Here is a 21,911-nt window from a genome sequence, read left to right on the forward strand (position 1 = left end):
TGAGGATCTGGAAAGCATAATGATACTCTAGTCAATAGTTAAGGCAATGGCAGATTCTTGATTCTTAGACTTCGGATAAGGTGGAGTGTTTCCAAAGCCCCTGATGCCTCACCTTCCTGCTTGTAGCACAGAAAATAGCTCCCCTTGTATTCTGAGAGTTATTCCTGGAAGCCCAGCCTAAAGGTCACCCCTCCAGCCTTTCCACCAATTTTGGAAGCACATCATTTTCTGTATTAGGGCTCTTTCTACTGAGAATAGCTAGAGTGATTTAATTTCTGCAGCTGAACCCTGACTCATGTAACTTCTCTGCTTAAAGGCTTTCCATAACTCCGTACTGCCTTTAAGTTAAATTCTGTAGCATGCCATACAGTTCCTTGCCAGTCTGGTGTCCTTTGGTCTTTCTAACCTCAACTTTCACCAATGCCCTCTCATTCTCCATTCTCCAGCTGAACAGAATCTACTATAGTTCTCATAATCATCAGGTTCTCTTGCCTCAAGAACTATGCAAATGTTGCTACCCTTCCCCAGCTCCCACCTCAAAATTCAGTTCACATGCCACCTCCTCCAGAAGGCTTTCTCTTATGTTCTCCCTCAAAATTATTCTGGATCATATTCTTCTCCTATAAGGCCCCGTGTTTGCCCCTCGTGGAATACTTATTAAACTGTATTGTATTTTTTTTCTTGTTTGTATCCTGCACTGGATTGTGGAACTAAGAGGGCAGAGACCATGCCTGTCTTGTTCACTGCTTTCTCTCCCATGCCCAGCACCGTGCCTAACACTTAGAAAGTGCTTATTAAACATTTGCTGAATGTATGAATATTTTCTTCATCCACTTCTTTCCACTCATAGAATCATATCTTCCAACCACAGAAGGCAATACTTCATAATACCTCAGAGAAAATCTAGTCTAAACACTTATGTCCTAGGTTAGGAAACTGAGGCTCAGAGAATGGAAGCAACATGGCCAGGATTATATAGCTAATTGCTGGCAAGGCAGAAACCAAAACCCTTGTCTCTTGAGTCCCAAACGTACTTTTGAGAGATTTCAGACTCTGGAGTATGACATTTGATCCCAGCTCCATCCATGGCAGTTAGTGTTCTGAGTGAAGTGATTGCCTGACTCTGCTCACAATTTCAAAAAATAATCGAGTCCCCCCATATTTCAAGTAGTAGTACTCTCACTCCATAGCCAACCTTTCTGATGACAAATATCAAGAAATCAGAGAATTTTTGGTATAGCAAAACCCCTCTTCCATCCTTCATTCCCTTCTGCAATATTCCTACCAAATAGTTATCCAGTCTCAACTCTAACACCCACAACAATGGAGAGGTTCTTCTCTCCTAAGACAACCCAATCATCTCTGGAACAATCTCAGTTGATAGAAAGTTCTTCCATCTCTTTGAGCCAGATGTTATCACCACTTCTACCACAGCCAGTGCTGAGGAGCTAACCACTCCATGAGATGGTTTGGAATATAAATGCTCCAGGGGGGCACCTGGCTGGCTTAGTCAGTAGAGCATATGACCCTTGATCTCAGGGTCATGAGTCCAAGCCCTACATTGGGTGTGATGCCTACTTAAAAAAAATTCTGCAAATCCTGGAATATAAACACTCCCAAGCTCACACTAAAATTACTATAAGCATCCAGTATATCTCTTAGGAACTGAAGACCACTCATTAGATAATAATAAACACTTATAAAGTGCTAACTCAGCACCAGGCAAGGTTCTAAGCTCTTTACATATATTATCTCTTATTCCTCACAACCACCTGATGAGGTAAATACTATTACTGTCCTTATTTTACACATGATGGAACTGAGGCATGGTGGTTAAATAACTTTCCCAAAGTCACATGGCTAGTCAGTAGTGGAGCCCAGATTTGACTCTAGAGCCTATCCTCTTACACACTGTGCTATATAAGTGCTACTAAGTAACACATGTCCCATCTCCCAACAGCATCTGACAAGATGTCTCTTGGGTCACAGGAATAAAATGTTTCAATGTTCTGAACTGAGTTCTAGTGGCCTACCTCCCAGGCAAGATATTTAAATCTTAAATCTTTGCTTTCTCTTAGGGAAAAGCCAATGCCTAGTTGTCTTTTGCCTCTTATGGTTCAAACAACTCCCAAAGTTACACTTCTTCCAGGAAGTACAACCAAGGAAAGTTCCACATTTTATTCTGACACCCACTGCTACTCATTTATTGCCATTCTGCCCCCACCCCAGCCACCTAATAATCCCCAATGCTTGCCACAGGCAGTCTGAAGATATTGAATCCTATATGTTTATTGTCTTGGCTACTGATATGAATAGATGTTCTTGTAAATTTGTGCATGTCAGACTCATTTAAGAGAATCAGCTCCCTGAAGACAGAGACTCCTGGCTAGTTCAATTATTCAGCACAGAGATCACTGCATCTCCAAAATTAAATTCAATAAGCACTTATTTTTTTTAATTTTTATTAATTTTTTATTAAGTAAACACTATCACCAATGCTGGCCTCAAACTCACAACCCTGGGATCAAGAGTTGTATGTTCTACTAACAGCCAGCCAGGTGCCCCAGTAAGGACTTATTCTGACAATGATGGGGGTACAGAGAGGCTCTCAGGAAGCTTACAGTCTAGTGGGAGACATAGTCACAATGACACATAATTTCCATGTCATACAGTAAAGTGTCCTAAGAATAATCAGATAATGAATACAGTTGTTGGTGATTATAGAATGAATCATAAAATTTTATACTTAAAATGGGAATACAAGTTCACTTCCTCCCAACCTCCCTATATAGTAATACTTTCTACAGTATATGTGATGAGGTAAAGGGAATGGAAGAGGAAGAAGAGGAAACACCTACTTTGGGCATGCATGGTGCTAGGCTTTTCAACATACCATTCTATTTAATCCTCCAAAGAAGCCTGAAAAGAAAGAATTGTTATCACTATTTTAAAGAGTAAGGTTCAGAATGTTTACATCATTTGCCCATAGCCATACAGGTAGGATGTAGCAGTAACATGATTTAAATAAAGATATATTTCCAAAGCCCACTATTTCTGATGAGTTTTGTCCAGCAGCAGTTTGAATATTTTCAGTAACAGGAAACTCACTCTGAAGCATTCATAGTCATTTTTCATTTTAAGCTGAAATTCATTATTCTGTGGTTCCATTTGTTAGAACACTATCTCCTGGGCCATACAAAAAAAGCTAAGTCCTAAACAATAGTCCTCTTAAAGTGTTCAAACTCTTATTCTTCCTGAACAACCCCCTCTCTCTGTATACACAGCACACATGTACGGTTCAAACTCTGATCCTTCCTGGACAACCACATTTCTCTCTGTATACATAAGCGTGCGTGCGCGCGCGCGCACACACACACACACACACACACACACAGCACTCATTCTCCAAGATAAATATGACCACTTCTTTAAGCTCTTCCATGTGGCATGGTTTGCAATCCTCCCCAGGCTGGTTGCTCATCAGTTTGTCCAACATCCCTCAGAACACATTCCCAGGTGAAAGTAACAATGGGGAGTAGGAATATCATCTGCCTTATTCTGAACACTAGTTCTTAGGAAGAGATTCCTGTGAGCTCACATTCACCTTAAATGTCTGATGTTCATGTGTGCTGCTGTGCCCTCACCATGCCTTGAGAAGTTCATGGCAAAGTGAAAAAAAAGCAGTGGATAAGAAGTTAAAACTTTCAGAAGTAAGTCCAACCTCTGCTTCTTGTTAGCTGTGTGACTTCAAACAAGTCTCTTAAATTCCTTAAAGCTCAAAAAGCTATGACTGGTTTTCAATTGTAACTTAACATAAAGTATTGTTTTAAATTTTCAACTACCAAAAAAAAAATAAATAAATTTTCAACTACCTTACCAAAGGTGTGGATGGCAAGAAGCTGGTCCCAAGTAGGATAACCTGAGGAAAGGGTGATGAGTGATTTGCTGAGGTTAAAGAATAAGGATGCATATAATTGTGTGGTTGTGAGGGGTGGTGTTTTAAGGGAGGAAACTAGACCATAGGGTTAAGAATTAGACTCTGCCTGAAGACTTTTCTCCTAGCTCTCTATAAGTTTAGCTATTTCATCTTTTCAAAAGGAATCCTTCCCTGACTACCCTCTTTAAAACTGTGCCACCTCATTGTTATCCTATTATCTTAATTTTCATTCTAGTCCTATCACTATATGAAAAGTTATATAATTAGTTTTTTATTGATTTATTGTCTCCCTGTATAAACTCTAAGCTCCATGAAGGCAGAGAATGTTTTGTTCATTGTTGTATCTCCAGCACATAGAGCAGTACTTGACATTCAACAAATATTTTTTTAAATGACTGAATAACTAATGAATGAATGAATGAGTGAATAAGTGAATAAAAGCATAGCTCTGCGGACTCACAATATAGGATGCAGACGAAATGTGTCATGGAAAACATTTTCTACTGCGGCCTGTGAACAACAACTTCTGCCTCTCCCCCACCAAGGGCCTTCATAAGTTAGAATTCCTCAAAAAAAGGACTAAAAGTTCCAGATTACAGGCTGAGAATTTCAGGACCTCTTTGGTTTTCTGTTCCCAGTTGGCACAGACTCCACTCTAAACCACCAGCTGAAAGCCCTTCCCTCAAGAATCACTGCCCATACTGATCTCATGTGGCCAAAGACTATATACATATTTGAATATATACCCAAGAACATCAGTTTCCTCCTATTCCTTACATGGATTTATTTCAGGCCTGTTTTATGGGGGGTGGAGGGGCCAAGGGGACTTATTCCAATTCCATTTCAAGTATGTCATTAGACCAAACAGGGTAGAAAGGACTGGTTGGAAAAGAGAAGCAAGGGTTTAAAAGCCCCTTCAGAGGAAGTACAATGCTTTCAGGTTTAGGCTCAAATCTTTCTGGAACAGCCAAACCCAGTCATGAATCAATTCAAGACTGGGATGGGCAGTGAATGCTTCCCTCAGTATCAGGCCAAGTAAATACCAATCTTGGAGCCTAATCTGGATAGTTCCATTTTTGGGCTTCATGACTCATTCAACCAGCTACCCTCTCCGACCCCCATGTCCAGATTATTTATTTATGAGTTTCATTTAACAGTAAACTACTGGGCAGTCAGGACACTAAATAATGTTCATCTTCAAATTAAGCATGAGGATTTGCTCATAGTCTCCCTTTCTTTCTTTCTCTCTCTCTCTCTCTGTCTGCCTCTCTCTCTCTCTCTCTCTCTCTCTTTCTCTCTCTCTCTCTCTTTCTCTCCCCACCCTCACTCTGTGCTTTAATTAAGCAAGCCAGGAATAGCCCTAGACTTAGAAGAAGTATATAGCTTGGTAGCTAAGAACTCAGGCACTAGAGCCAGCCTACTAAGGTTCAACCTTAGTTCTGCCAATTACTGTTTGTGTGACCAGGAACAAGTTTTTATTTTAATGCTAGTTAGTTAACATTCAGTGTTGTATTAGTTTCAGGTGTTCAATATAGTGATTCAACAATTCCATAAGTAACTCCAGTGCTCATCATGACACATATATTCCTTCATCGCCATCACCTATTTAATCCATCCCCCCATCAATCTTTCATTTGGTTACCATTAGTTTGTTCTCTATAGTTAAGAGTCTGTTTCTTGGTCTCTCTCTCTTCTCTCTCTTTTTCCTTTTCCCATTTCTTTTGTTTCATAGATTCCACATATGAGTGAAATCATATGGTATTTATATTTCTCTGATTTATTGCACTTAGCATTATACTCTCTAGCTCCACCCATGTCATTGCAAATGACAAGATTTCATTCCTTGTTTATGGATGAATAATATTCCATTGTTGGTGTTGTGAGGATTTCTGCATCTATGTTCATCAGGGATATTGGCCTGTAATTCCTTTTTTCATGGTGTTTTATCTGCTTTTGGTATCAGGGTAATTCTGACCTCATAGAATTACACTTGGAAGTTTTCCTTCCTTTTCTGTATTTTAGAATAGTTTGAGAAGAATAGGTATTAACTCTTCTTTAAATGTTTGGTGGAATTTGCCTGTGAAGCCATCTGGTCCTGGACTTTTGTTTTGTGGGAGTGTTTTGATTACTGATTCAATTTCTTTGCTGATAATTGGTATGTTCAAATTTTCTATTTCTTCCAGTTTCAGTTTTGGTAGGTTATATGTTTCTAGGATTTTATCCATTTCTTCTAGGTTATCCAATTTGTTGGCATATAGTTTTTCATAATATTCTCTTATAATTGTTTGTATTTCTGTGGTATTGGTTGTTATTACTCCTCTATCATTTGAGACTTTGAGTCCTTTCTCTTTTTTTATGGATAAATCTGGTTAGAGGTTTATCAATTTTATTGATTTTCTCAAGGAACCATCTCCAGGTTTCATTGATCTTTTCTATTTTTTTTAATTTCCATATCATTTATTTCTGCTCTGATATTTATTATTCCCTTCCTTCTGCTGGTTTTAGGTTTTGTTTGTTGTTCTTTTTCTAGCTCCTTTAGGCGTAAGGCTAGGTTATTTGAGATTTTTCTTGCTTCTTGAGGTAGCCCTATTGCTATAAAATTCCATTTTAGAACCACTTTGGCTGCATCCAAAAGGTTTAGACTGGTTTTTATTTCAATTTATTTCCATGTACTTTTTAAATTTTTTTCTTTTATTTTCTGGTTGACCCATTCATTGTTTCATTTAACTTCCATGTTTTCTGGTCTTTCCAGAATTTTTACTTGTGTTTGACTTCTAGTTTCATAGCATTGTAGTCAGAAAAGATGCATGGTATGACTTCAATCTTTTTTAATTTTCTGAGGCTTCTTTTGTGGGCTAATATGTGATCTATTTAGAAAATGTTTCATGTGAACTTGAAAAGAATGTGTATTCTGCTGTTTTAGGATGGATTGTTCTGAATATATCTGTTAAATCCATCTAGTCCAGTGTGTCATTCAAAGCCATTGTTACTTTTTGATTTTCTGTTTAGACGACCTGTCCATTGATGTAAGTGGGGTATTAAAGTCCCCTACTATCATTGTATCATCATCAATTAGTTCCCTTATGTTTGCTATTAAATGTTTTATATATTTGGGTACTCCCATTTTGAGTGCACAAATATTTATAGTAATTATATCTTCTTGTTGGACTCTCCCCTTTATGATTATATAGTGCCCTTCTTTGTCTCTTGTTACAGTCTTTGCTCTAAAGTCATTTTTTCTGATATATGAATTGCTATTCTGGCTTTGTTTTGACATCCATTTGCATGATAGATGTTTCTCCATCTCCTTTCAGTCTGCAGGTGTCTTTAGTTCTAAAATGAGTCTCTTGTATTAAGCATGTAGATGGGTCTTGGTTTTATATCCATTCTGACACCCCATGTCTTTGGATTGGGGCATTTAGTATTTACATTCAAAGTAATTATTGAAAGATATGCATTCACTGCTATTTTAGTACTTGTTTTGTGGTTGCTTCTGAAGATTTTCTCTGATCCTTTCTTGTCTTTCTTTCATGGTTTGCTGGTTTTCTTTAGTCGTATATTGGATTTCTTGCTCTTTTTTTCTTTCCATATTCATTAGTGGTTTTTGATATAGGGTTACCATTAGGTTTGCATAGAACCTATTCTGCATAAAACACTATATATTAAGTTGATGGTCATTAAGTTTGAATGTTTTTAATGTTTATTCTTTTTTTTTGAGAGACAGAGCACAAGTAAGGGAGGGGCAGCAAGAGAGAGAGAGAGAGAGAGAGAGAGAATTTGAAGCAGGCTCCAGGCTCTGAGCTGTCAGCACAAAGCCCGATATGGGGCTCGAACCTACAAACCATGAGATCATGACCTGAGCTGAAGCTGGATGCTTAACCAACTGAGCCACCCAGGTGCCCCAAGTTGATGGTCGTTTAAGTTTGAACCCATTCCCTCCTCTCCTCCCCATGTTTTCAGTATATGATGTCATATTTTACATCTTTTTATTTTGTAAGTTCCTTGAGTGATATTTTACAAAACATATTCATTTTTGCTGCCTCTGTGTTTCTCCTACCTTCATACTTTCACTTTTGGTCTTTCATTTCACTTAAAGATCCCCTTTAATATTTCTTGCAGGGCTGCTTTAATGGTCATGAACTCCCTTAGTTTTTATTTGTCTGAGAAACTCTTAATCTCTCTGTCTATTCTAGATTAGAGCCTTGCTGGGTAGTGTATTCTTGGCTGTAGATTTTTCTCTTTCAGCACTTTGAATATATCATGCCACTACCTTCTGTCTTGGAAGGTTTCTGCTGAAATATCCCTTGATAACTTTATGGTGTTTCCTTTGTATGTAACTGTCTTCTTTTGTCTTGCTGCTTTAATTTTTTCTTTATCACTATATTTTTCCATTTTAAGTATAATATGGCTTGTTATGGATTTTTTAAAATTTTTTGGAGGTTCTCTGTGCCTCTTGGATCTGGATATCTGTTTCCTTCCCCGAATTAGGGAAGTTTGGGGGTATTAAATACCTAATAAAATAAATTTTCTTTCCCTTTTTCTCTCTCTTCTTCTACTGAGACTCCTATAATGAATATTATTAAGTTTGATGGAGTCACTGAGTTCCCTAAGTCTATTCTTGTTTTGCATAATTCTTTTTTCTCTCTTTTTTTCAGCTTGATTACTTCCCATTACTTTATCTTCTAGGTCATTAATTTGTCCCTATGCTTCTTCCATCCTGCTATTTATTCCATCAAGGATGTTTCTCATTTTGTTTATTTAGACCTTTATCTCTGCTATGTTTTTCCTTATGTTAAGTGTCTCATTGATACTTTCTACTGTTTTCTCAAGTCCAATATCTTTGTCATCATTACTTTAAATTTCTATCAAGCATGTAACTTATATCTGTTTCATTTAGATCTCTGGCCATGGCCTTGTCCTGTTCTTTCATTTGGGACAAATGTCTCTGTCTTTTCATTTTGTCTATTTCTCTCTGTTAGGAAAGGCAGCTAAGTCCCTTCTTAAGTGTAATGGTCTTATGAACAAGTGGTCTTATAGTGTCCTGAAGTGTAGTGTCCCTTGTTCCCCAGGGCCTTGTGCTCTGGGGAGTGTCTCCAATTTGTGCTGCATGTGTTCTACTGTTGTATCCTAGCCACTTTATCCTTCAGGCCAGTTGTCTGAAGAAACTCTCTTTGCCTGTCATGGGCAGTGTTTGGCCCATGGCCTGAATGTGGTGAGTTTTTTTTCCTAGATGTGCTCTTGTCTGCTTGTGAAATGAGACCTGTTGCCAACACTACAAGAACCATGGCTCCACAAAACTCTCACATCAGGAGTTTCAGTGTAAGCAGGGTTTGGGGCTTGTCTTCTGGGGGAGGGTACCCCTGCAAGTGTGACTGGGAAGAGCAGTTCCATCAGTGTATGGGGGCAGGGCTTGATGTAAGCAAGTAAGGTAGTCAGTGTCAGTGCTGCTGTGCTGTTTTCCACAGTTGGCCTTGTACTTGCTAAGGGGCAGGGGAGGGATGTGGCACAGGCCAGTTCCTTTCTTCTCAGAGGGGTCTGTATGTGAATGCTGGTTCTGTAGGGCACACTCCAAGATGAGCAAATAACCTTCCCACTGTGTGCCCCCAGGCACTCTTCAAATTGCTGTTTCCAGGCTGTTTGTCCCAGGGCTGTTTGTACTGCTTTCACTCCTAGAACAGCCCCAATGCCCTCTGGGCTCTCCCTGAGCCACTAACCTTTAGAACTCCAGGTTTTAAGCCTGGCTGGTTGCAAGAACTCATGAATTCAGTCCCTCTCACTTTCCAAGCCAATTGCTATGGGGAATCATCATCCATGTCCTCCCCCGTGTGCTAGTCTGTTTCTTGCCCTTCTCTACAACTGTAGCTCCCTTCCCACTGCAGCAGCCATTATCTGTTTCTCTCCCAAACTGTGTCTCTGCACTTCCTGCCTTCTTCAATGTGGCCTATTCTCTACCTTTAGTTGTGGAGTTTGTTCTGCCAGTCTTCTGGTCATTTTCTGGGGTATTTACAATTATTTGATTGTTATCTAATTATATTTGTGGGATGAAGCAAGCATAGGGTCACCCTACTCTGCTGTCATCTTTCTGCTCTCTCTCTATTTAATGTCTCTGAGCCTCACTTTTCTCATCTTAAAAATGAGGAGAATGGTATAATGCCCTTCACTTGGAGCAAGCCTCATACTTTCACTACCCTAGTTTCCTCATATGTGAAACAGATTCATACAGTTGTTGATGAGGGTTTAAAGAATCAATACATGCAAAGCAATTAGAACAATGCTGGCACATAATAATTCTCAATAAATACTAACAAATACTATAATTTAGGGTTTGAATACTATCTCTGCCCCTAACTTTAGGCAAATGATATACTCTTTAACCCTCAGTTTCCACATCTATAAACAGGAGAAACAAATAATACCTACCAAAGAAATGATGAAATAAATGATTTGAAAGTGCTATATGGAGTAAAAAATTGTTTAAAATGTGAAGAATTGTTTATAGTAGAATAAAGTAGGGGGCATACTAAATGGAGATTCTACCTATTCAAGGCTCCCTGCTGCTACCTCCCAAATTCTGAATAGGCCTATTTCTCATCAGGCACCATTTGGCAATACATGTGTGGAGAAGATTTTTCATCTCTCCCAGATTTAGTTTCCCCAACTTTAAAGTACAAACACTGTTGTGAGATTTACATGAATTCATGTGTGTGAAGGTGCTTTTAAAATGCAAAACACCAAACAAATGTGAGGAATTATTATTGTATTAAAATAATAAAGGCTATCATTAATTGAACGCTTGCTATGTGAAAGACCATACCAAGTGCTTTACATATATTAAGTAATTTCATCCTCATAATAATACCAATAACCAGGTATACTATTATTGAAGTTTCACAGATAAGGTATGGTGGTTAATTTTATGTGTTAAACTGACTGGACCACCATGCCCAAATATTTGGTCAAACATTAATCTGAATATTTCTGTGAAGGTATTTTTTGATGAAATTAACACGTAAATCAGTGGATTTTGAATAAAGCAGATTATATTCCATAATGTGGGTGGGGCTAATCTAATAGATTGAAGGTTTTAATAGAACAAAGATTGACCTCCCCTGAGCAAGAAGGGATTCTGCCAGCAGACTGCCTTTGGACTCAGACTGCAACTCTTCTCAGATTGCTGGCCTACCCTGCATATTTTGGACTTGCACCTCTATATTCACATAAACAAATGCCTTAAAATCTCTCTCCATCTCTCTCTACAGACGTACATACGCACACACCCTGTTGCTACTGTTTCTCTGGAGAACTCTAATACATAGGAAACTGAAGATTAGAATGGTTAAATCCCTTGCCCACAATTACACAGCTAGTCAGTAGCAGAGCCAGAAACATAAGGATCATCTTCCTTGTTTCTGCCCTGTTCTGCATCTCTTTCAATCAATCCAGCAGCAATAAGCATTGAATCCATCTCCAAAATTGATGTTAAATATTCCCTCTTCTCCCCAACCTCACTGACTTCATCTCTGCAGCAGCCTCTTAATTGGGCTTGCCATCTCCACTTTCATCCTCCTCAATCCATTCTCTATAGATTATTGTTAAAGTCAACTTCTCAGATTAATAAGCCAACCCCATCATTCCACTGCTTCAAATGATTCCTATTGTACTTAGAATGAATAGCACTTGCCAGTGTCCAGCACTGTCATGTACACTGTGAGCATATTAACTCAATCCTCACAATAACACTATGGGTAGTACCATTATTATCCCCATTTTTGAAAGGGCAAAACTGAGCCTCTGAAAGTTTAGGCAACATGCTTATGATCACAAAACTAGGAAGCAGCAGAGTCAGAATTGAACCTGAGCAGTCTAGTTCCAGAGTGTGTGCTATTAACCACTGAATCATACTGCTTTTGAGGATAGTTGATGCACACCCTCCCTGGGCCTACAAACTCCCTAAGCCTTCAAGGCCCTGTGTGAGCTGGTCCCTCCCTCTCTTCCTATCATGCCACTTGCCCTTCTCTCCCTGTGCTCCAGTCACACTGGCCTTCTTTCTATCCCTCAAACATAAACTATTTCAACCTCAAGAACTATGCACATGCTATTCCTGCTGCCTCCCCTAAACTCCTCAAAAACCTCACTGTCTCTTCTTTATTCTTTTTTTTTCTTTATTTATTCTTTATTGTAATCCAAAGTTGTTAGGATCTTTCCCCAAATTTCTACACAGCTGACTCAACTTAATGTCACTTCCCTGGGTATGCCAGGAAGGTCCTTCAACATAATGTTTCTTCATGACGGTAAGGCATCTCAGACCTAGCTGAATGCATTTGTTCCCCCTACCACCAACACCACTGTCTGGTTTCCATTACTGACCAGCTTAATCACTTGCAGAACTAGTCATGCTCTAACACACACACACACACACACACACACACCAAAAATAGCATGATGAAAAAACTTCAAAGCGGTGAGCTCCTAAGAAGCTCTTTTCATTATGTAATGTGTTTGGGAGCCTTTCTCAGTCGCTTCTCAGAGAGTTCAGGAAGCCTTGGGCTTGGGTGGGAGAATTTGTTCCTTGTGAATGAAATTCTTATTCCATCTCTTCATGCTCAGAGAAAAGTTAGGTCTGTTCTTTTGAGGTCTGAATTCAGGGTAGAAGAGATCATATTCTGCCCATCCAAGTGTATAACCCTATATCCTGTCAGGAATAATAATTACTCCCTTTATGGATAGAGAATAGCAGAGTTAATATAGCTCTTTCCTGTCTACTCACTCATGTGATTCTCACAGCAGACTCAGAAGATAAATGAGGCTATGTAATGGTTAATTTTACGTGTCAACTTGACTGGGCCACAGGGTGCCCAAACATTTGGTCAAACATTATTCTGGGTGTTTCTGTGAGGGTGTTTCTGGATGAAATTAACATTTGAATCCATAGATTAAGTAAAGCAGAGTGTCCTCTCCAATGTGGGTGGGTTCCTTTGAATCAATTGAAGACCTAAATAAAACAAAAAGGCTGAGTAAGAGGGAACTCCTCTTGCCTGATGGCTTAAGCTGGGACATCGTGTGTGTGTGTGTGTGTGTGTGTGTGTGTGTGTTGCCTCCAGGTATCAAATGCAATCTTTCCCATGCTCTTACCCTCTCCATCTGTGCCACAAAAGGGACCCTCCACCACTCAGTCTTATCATGTCATTGCCCTACCTAACAAGGCAAAGCTTCTAACCCTGGCATTCAAGGTCTTTCTTGATGTGGTCCCAGTTCATCTGGCAATAATTACTGGATCCAACCACACCACAGCACTCATAGTTTATTTCCAGAATATATGATTCCTTTCATGCCTCCGTTCTTTGCCTAATGTTGTTCCCTGTGCTGGGAACATTTCTTGCCTCACTAACTATGCCTATTCTCCACATCAAGCCAACTCTGTCATTTGAAAGGCTTGACAGTACACCTTAAATACTTTCTATTCTAGAAATCCCTGCCTAATCCTTTGAATCCCCTCAACCATGTTCCTACTCCCCTCTACTCCCACATCACCATCTTTGTACTTCTTATAGCATTTCACCCAGGCTGACTTATGGCTCCCCTACTGAATTATAAGCTCCTGAAGGCATAAACCACATCTTGTCTTGACTATCCCATACCTCAGCCTGATATAGTGCCCTGGAAAGAGTAGCTGCTTGATAAACATCCATTTTCTTAAATGACCTGTTAAAATCCATTGCAGCATTATCAGGCAAATGACTGGAGACAAACTAATTGGCCATCAGTAAAGGACCCAATAGAATCCTGTGTAGCCATAAAAAAGGAGGCATATCTGCATGTACTGATATGAGATAATCTTCAAGAATATTGTTAATTGAAAAAAAGAGTCAAGCACAGACTGTTGAATATGCTACTAACTGTATGAAGAGAAGAATGTCTGTGTGTGTGTGTGTGTGTGTGTGTGTGTACATAAGTAAAATCTTGTAAAGGCATGGAATATAGATATGCAAACACTTAAGAAACGTATAACAGTGGTTATCTCTAGACGACATGACTAAGAACCAGGGGAAGGAGAAAGACTTATGAAGACTTAATGTTTACCTCAATCCCTTCTCTGCTCTTTAAATTTTGCACCAAGTGCATATATTACCTATTCAGGATAAATTTTGTCATGCCCCTATTACATGGGGGAGGAACATATTGAGATGTTATTAAGTATTGACATAAATTTCTTTTTCAGATTAGCTAGAAAGGACCCTGAGGAATGTAATATAATTAGTTGACGATTGTAATCAAATGAAGTTGTGGTTCTGAGCCAACTGGGATGGGCTCTGGCTCTGAAGGGAATATAAAAATAAAAAAAATAAACCTTTTTACAGCTTTACTCTGCTCCAGGCATTGTTCACAGTACCTTACATGCATTCACTCATTTAACCTTCACAACACTATCAAATGGGTAGTTACTACCATCTTTCCAACTTTAAAAATAAGGGGCCTGAGGAGTTAAGTAAGCTGCCTAAGACCACACAAACAATAAGTAACCAGAGCAAGTATTTGAATGCAGGGAATCAGGTTCCAGGGTCTGTACTCCTAAACATTCCACTATGTTGCTAACACCAACACAGAGTGATGAAAGCTAGAGAACTCTGCTGTATCACCAGCACCTAGCAGTTTATAAACAATCAATAAATACATTGGATAAATGTGTGAATAGATGGATGGACCAATAATTGGATGTGTGCATGGGTGAGTAAATCAATGAGGGGATGAGGGATGTATAGAGGGATGGGGGTGTGTGAATGGGTTGTAGCTAGGTGGTTGGGTTGTGGAAAGAGTAAGGCTTTTTTAATCAGATCTTGATTTGAAATCTGATGCTTCCCTTTATTTAACCTTGAGCAAGATACTTAAATTCTCTATCCCTGTTTCTAAGCTGGACCAGGCTATGAACTCTGAGAGGCAGGGACATTTTTCTGGTTTTTTTGTTTGTTTTTCCCCTGCTATACCATACCACTGTACCCCCAATGACTAGAAGAGTGCCTGTAACATAGTAGGTTTTCAGCAAATATTTTTAGATGAACTTATTAACTAACAAATGTGGATATTAAAACCCATTTTGTAGGGGCTAATATGAGGACTGAGATAACATTTAGTATACCTGTCATATAATAGGTGAGCTTCCCTTCCCTTGCCCCCCTGCTAATGAGGGTTGCAGAAAGCACACTTAACTGGGAATTGAGATATGTGGATTATTTTCCCAGTTACTGAGCAGCTGTATGGTCTTGAGTCAAGCACCCTCCCTCTCTGACACTCAAATTTCCCAATCTATAAAATGAGTGGTATTCAACATTTTGTGTAGGAGATAGGGGGGAATACAGGGCAAACAAAACCTTTTTCCAAAATCTTAAGCAACAATACAACATATAAAGCAAACCCAGGTGCTCTTGACAGATCAAAGGTGAGAGACCCACATTCCTGGTTACTCCTGCCCACATCCTAGAGTGGACTGGGCCTGCTCTAGCTTGGGAGAATACTTCAAAAAGAAAGAAAGAGAGAGAAAGAAAGAAGAAAGAAAGAACAAAAGAAAGAAAGAAAGAAAGAACAAAAGAAAGAAAGAAAGAAAGAAAAGGCTCAAATTTTGTTCTCATCCTTCATTTTATCAGGCTGAACTGCATTTTGAAATACTTGGTAGTTCATCTACTGTCAGAACTTAACTGTCACTAATACCTCCCAATCCTCTGAGCTCAATATGTAGATCATCAACTGCCTATTGGATATGTCCGTATGAGTCTGTCCAAGCATCTCAGACTCAACATAGCTCAGACTGTGCTTGTCATCTCCCCTCTCCAATCCCTACCTAAACACTGGTTCTTAATTTGCATTCCCCATTTCTGTGATGGATATAACTGTTCATTTGGTCTCACAAGAAGACTCTGTCACTGGGAGGAAGCAAGAAAGACTAGAGTATGTCAAGTCTTGATTGATCCTTCACCCGATTGATGGCAGTATTTTTACTATTGGCCATATCCATCAGGCTATGGCTCATTATCCAAAGCCAAATTCAAATCCTGAGATTCTGCATTTTTACATTGGCAAACATACATGTGAATTAACTGTGACAATGACTGCAGGTCATCTCCTCACAGTCCATTCTCCTCTTCTCCCTTTGTATCAGAAACCTTGCCCCTGATCATTGGCTGTGCACATTGCCTCCCAGTTTACATGACTACTTTCCAAGTTTCCATTGCAACTGGAAGCATCCATGTGACTCAGTTCTGACCAATGAGATATGAGGAGAAATATTAAATAGGACTTCTAGAAATATTTCTTTAAAAAGCATAGCCAAATTTGTTTCCTCTTGTTTTGAACCTTCCAGTTGCCAAGTGGATGTTAATAGATGTCCTGAAAATTCCACACCCATCTCGGACCAGTAAGTAACCTCAACAATGAAAGCCAAATGCTGGGATGGTGGAGCAGAGAAGTTCCTAAAAGTTTCCTGAAGCTTCCATATTGGCCCTGGTATGCTTATCTCCTGACTTCATTTTTTTTCTAAGTAGGCTCCATGGCCAATGTGGGGCTTGAACTCATGACCCAGAGATCAAGAGTCACATGCTCTGCCAGTGAGCCAGCCAGGTGCTCCTCCCCTGACTTCTTTCATGTGAAATAAAACCTGTGTGTTTTAAGCCAATATAAATAAATTTCTGTTATTCATAGCAGAAGCAAATCAACTATTAGACTTACCAATTAGCCATTCCATCTTACATATGCAGAGATTTCCACCAACTCCAATGTTGTGACTTTTACAAAGGTCACATGAAATTTGGCATAGAATTTAATTCATAATTTCATATGCTTCTCCAAAGTAGAGGCAAACCAAGAGTGGGGCAATAGAAGTTGACAACCCTTAGTTCAGGCAATGAAGGAGTGCACTATCTATAAAGATTTTTTTAAAGACTAAAATGTCAAACTGTTTTTGTTGTTATCACCATGAACCAGCGATTTTAAGCAATGTCAGTAATAAAATACTTCTCCCTGAAAAAAACCTTTTTTGGTCAAAGTTCTAAAAAATTGTTGTTACTACTGAGTTTTAAATCAGCACCTTTTATTACTCATCATTTAATAAAACTGTATTCTACATGGAAGTTGATTCAGTTGCCTGCCCCCATACACAGACTTTACATGTGTTCCTTCAGTTCATTCCACTTGCAAAGCTTTAGAATCACTCAAAGTAGCTTTGGGTGTATTTCATGTCTGTAATCCCTCTGGTACTATATGTTCCATCATTTAAATAGTAGGTTCAAAGTAAACAATGATGGCACAGGGATTGTAAAGTCAAAGAAAAAGAATGTAAGTCACTTCAATTCTGCCATTTTACTTGACCAATTGGAGTTTTTATTTGTGCTTAAAATGTAAAATAGCAAAAACAATACAACTGCAATGTGTACTATTTTTGTTCAGTAAGTGTACATTTTAGGTTATATGCGAGATGTTACTGAATCTAAATATCTTTCAAATTGAAGTTTATTCCTCTTTTTCATTGCTAATTAAAAATAAAACAACAAAACAATTATTAGTCTAATTACTACATGATTATTACTGAAAATAATTTTGTCATATAGATTAGGGAGTATTAAAAATGATTTATTCCTGGGGCGCCTGGGTGGCGCAGTCGGTTAAGCGTTCGACTTCAGCCAGGTCCCGATCCCGCGGTCCGTGAGTTCGAGCCCCGCGTCAGGCTCTGGGCTGATGGCTCAGAGCCTGGAGCCTGTTTCCGATTCTGTGTCTCCCTCTCTCTCTGCCCCTCCCCCATTCATGCTCTGTCTCTCTCTGTCCCAAAAATAAATAAACGTTGAAAAAAAATTTAAAAAAAAGGAAAAAAATGATTTATTCCGGATATCACATATGCTAAGTATACCACATCTCTAAAGTAGTAATAATGCAATTAATCTTATTGTCCAGAATCCAAGAAAGCAAGGAACTGGCTCACTGGTAATCCACATAGAACCAACCCTCTATCAGCCCCATCAGAGGCCAAGAGCCCAAAGAATATCATTTGATCATTGACTTAGATGTAAAATGTCCCTGCATGCATACACCCATTCTTCGTTCATTATAGCCCCACACTCAGCCATCTGAGAATCAAGTGGGTGCTCAGGAAGGAGAGACACAAATTATTTACAAATGAAGCTGACTATAGCACTTTCACCCTCATCTAAGCCACCATTACCTCTAACCTGGACTATTGTAAGAGCCTCCTTACACCTTTTTCCTTTGCCCCACTACAATTTATTCTGTTAAATTTTAAGTCAGATTATATTCCTTACCTTCCAGAAGCTACCAATTTCACTCAGATTAAATGTCCCTGGGACATTGGTTTCCTTGCTGTTCCTTAAACAAACCAGCTGTGAGCTCTCTCTGTGTGTGTGTGTGTGTTTCTTATGCTTAGAAACCGCTTCTCTTAAATATCTGCACAGAGCTTGTTCCTCCATTTCCTTCACATCTCTGCTCAAATGTCTCTTAATCAGAGAGGCTGTGAGTCATCTGTCTAATATATCATTCTGCCCCCTTCTTCTTTTTATCCTCTTACCAGGTTTTCTTTTACTTCTTAGCACTTAGCACCTCCTGGCATACTGTATATTAATTTGTGTAGTTGTTTAGTGAACACCCAGCCCCCAGAATGTAAGATTTATGAGAATTGGGAATTTGTTTTTGTTCAGTGCTGTCTCCCCAGAACCTAGATCAATGCCAACTCATAGTAGATACTCTATATTTTTTGAATGAATTATCACCCTCAATAGTACCTGCAAAATAAGGTATTTTACACCCATTTTATGGATGAGAATACTGAGGATGAAAAAAGTTTGGCAATTGGCAAGTATTTCAGAGCTGAGAAGTGTAACATCCAGGACTTCAACCTCAAACTTTTGACTCTGAGACCAGTGTTCTCTCCACTCTGGGAAACTGCGTTACAAACAGAAGTTATGAATAAATATACTAAAGAATTTACCATCAGAAGTGAACTCACAGTTTTTTAACTTTCTACTGAGACAGATTTTATTCTGTAAAATCCCTACTGATGTTTTATGTTCAAGAATCTTCATTTACATGAAGTACAGTAACAATAGTCAAATGTTCTAAAAATAAATCTCGCTGTTATAAAAGGCTTAATATAAATTCCGAACACTTTGCAAATGAAAGAACATGGAATAAAGACCTTTTGACTGGCCACAATATAAAATGGTGGTTAAACAAATACTCCCTATTTTTTTTTTCATAATAAGCCATTAGTCACATTTTATCCAACATTTACTTCTAGGAATCTGAGAATCTCAGACCTAGAAGGAATTTTGGTGAATCATTAATAGCCCCATTTAACAGGTAAGAAAACTGAGGCCCCAAACATTCATACCAAAACAGTAGCAGGGCCAAAACTAGAGGCTTCCTGCCTCTAGGCTAGAATACAGTTTCTTGAACTCTGGCAAATGATTAAAAAATGATTTCATCATATAATATTCACCACTTCAGTCCCCTAAAAATATTATAATACTTCCCCATCAATCAATCTTTAATTCCATAGTCTCCACAAGGTATCTGTTACTTCCTCTTTTCTTTCACAACTGGAAAAAGTTCAGATCTCTCAATTAATTTAATCTGTTGTCAATCTTCACCCCTATACTAAAATATATTTAGAAGAGGAGGGAGGTCTCACCCAGACTGAGCTACCAAAAATCCAGGGCTGGCATGTTTGTTTTTTTCAGGCAAATTTCATGGCATTAGTTCATCCTGAAGAAAGTTCTTTCTCAATATCATAACTGTTTATTCCTTTCTGTCTCTTTCAGCACCATTTGAACAGAGGATTCTGTGGAGCAGTGGGGAGGGACAATGACAAAGAGAAGACTCCTGTGCTAGACTCAGCTTTTCCTTCATGGAGCTGTGTGGCCCTGGGCAAGTCTCTCCCATTCTCTGGGTTTCAGTTTTCCTGGATGGATGACAAGAACTTGAAGGTCTTTTCCTGCCCTAACCTTTTCTGATTCTACAAACACTTGAAACAGCTTTGATGGGACTCTAGGGAAGGAGGGGTGTCTGAGAAGAATCTCTTAAGCCCTGATATATAGGATTATACACTGGAAGCCTTTAAAAACCACTGAAACAAAATTCTAAGGAAACCATGAAGAAAGGAGGACAGCTTCTCTGAATACAGAGCTATCAAATTGCCTCTTCCCTTCCAGAGCAGGAGCAAAAAAATTGTTAAATATCAGTTTTTCCCCAGCTGCTTCAGGCTACTTTGCTTCAGCTTCGGGTTGTGGCTGCTAGTGCAGAAGTGTGGGCTAGGATTGCCATCAGCACCTGCTAAACCAACCCACATGCCCTCCAAGATCCTCTTGCCCATGGATCTTATTCCCCAGAGTCCCTGACCAGACTTGAGCTACCCTTGGCTGAGTCAGAGAGGCATCAAAATGCAACCACCACTTCTCCTCTGCAAGGGAAGTCATTCCAAGGTCTCCAGATGAAGAAGCGAACACCGTAACATACAATGAACTACGGGAAGATAATACTAAACACATACACACACACACACACACACAGCACACACACACACACACACACACACACACACACACACAAGCACATACTCCTTGGATGAGGGTGGGGGTAAGGAAGAGCTCTCCTAACTGAATGAGGCTCAGACCCATTTCCAGGATGGAGGTTTCTGCAGTTTTCTGTCCTGTACAAAACCCCAGGTGTGTATAGGATGACCCCAGCCCATGCAAGCAAGGACTCCAGGGCTCCCCTATGCAGTTTCCCTGAAAGTCACTCCCTGGCCCTCAAGCTCTGAGACTGGCCAGGGTGAGGGGTACATGCAGCCTGTTTGGAGGACCATGAAGCTCTCCCATACTGCCTTCTTGCAATCCCAGGCTTTTTGACTACCTTCTCCCTCTCAAACCCATACCAGATCACCGGCCTCCCTCGAGTCCCACTGTTCTCAGAGAGACCCTCTGCCAGCCCCCCTTGCCTCATTGGTCTTCCAGGTGACCCCCAATCTTATCCCACTCCAATGCGGGGGCAGGAAGGAATGGATAAAAATACGGAGCGGATGGGAGGGGTCTTTCTTCAGCAGGCGAGTGAGCAAGGGCTCCTAAAATGGCCACAGCAAGCTAGCTAGTGTCTCAAGGACGGCGGAGAGGGTGGTGGGCAGAAGCCAGGGGGCTCCCGGCAGGGCGGCTGGTGAAGGAGCTGGAGGTGGGGCTAGGGAACTGAGGTTCAGACAGGGTTAGCCAGGGTTATATGCACTCACCATTCCTGATCCGCCCCTAATCCACTGCATGGTGCCTGCTTAGTCCGGCTTCGCTGAGGCCTGGGTGGCTGGCGCGGGTTGTCTCAGGCTGGCTGGCTGGGCTGGCAGGGCTGGATCCAGCGAAAGCCCAAGCGCCCCCTCCGCCTCCCCTCCTCCACAGTCTTACAGCCCAATCCCCTCCGCCCCGGACCTCCCCTTTAGTCAGGTTGTTCCATCCCAGCTGGCAAGCTCTGCCTCTCCGCCCTGCAGCTCCAGGGGTGCTTTGCTGGGAAAAGCGTAGGAGGAGGGTCCCAACCGACTGCCTTTGTCCCCTGCCAAGGCTTCAGAACTGGGAGGCGGGGTGTAGGGAGAGGATGGGGGTAAATGACCTCCACCCAGAGAAGGCAGCTGCCACCTCTTCTTGCCCCCGACCCCGTGCTGTAGTTAGATGCTGCTTATTGCGGGGTTCCCCAGTTGTGCCAATTGTGTCGAGTCAGCGAAAAGTCCTCTCCAAAGTTGCCAGAGGTGTTGGGCCATCTTCCTGAATAATAAGATCCTGCCCTGGTGGAGCCGTGCCAATACTCTCTTGCCTCCCTTCCCCCAGCCCGCCCTCTGCCTACTCCCCTCGGATCTTCTCTCCTATTGTGTACTCCTTGGGGGCTTTCATCCTCATTACTTTCGTTTTCTCAGAACAACCCTGTGAACACAGGCATTAGTATCTTC

At 40.3% G+C, this 21,911-nt stretch overlaps 1 protein-coding gene across 3 annotated transcripts in view; it reads right to left on the reverse strand.

Moving 5' to 3' along the window:
• ARHGEF9 (Cdc42 guanine nucleotide exchange factor 9) overlaps window positions 1-21,341 on the reverse strand; it is a 190,286-nt gene extending 168,945 nt beyond the window's left edge. For 2 of the 3 annotated variants that reach the window (XM_047848227.1, XM_047848224.1), the window contains exon 1: window positions 21,210-21,341. In XM_047848227.1, coding sequence (XP_047704183.1) covers window positions 21,210-21,239 — 30 coding nt within the window. In that variant the 5' untranslated portion in view covers window positions 21,240-21,341. The remainder of the gene's footprint in view (window positions 1-21,209) is intronic. The other variant, XM_047848226.1, reaches the window with a different exon arrangement.
• Window positions 21,342-21,911: the final 570 nt, after the last annotated feature.

Source organism: Prionailurus viverrinus, unplaced genomic scaffold (genome assembly GCF_022837055.1).
Source record: "Prionailurus viverrinus isolate Anna unplaced genomic scaffold, UM_Priviv_1.0 scaffold_57, whole genome shotgun sequence".
Classification (NCBI taxonomy): domain Eukaryota; kingdom Metazoa; phylum Chordata; class Mammalia; order Carnivora; family Felidae; genus Prionailurus; species Prionailurus viverrinus.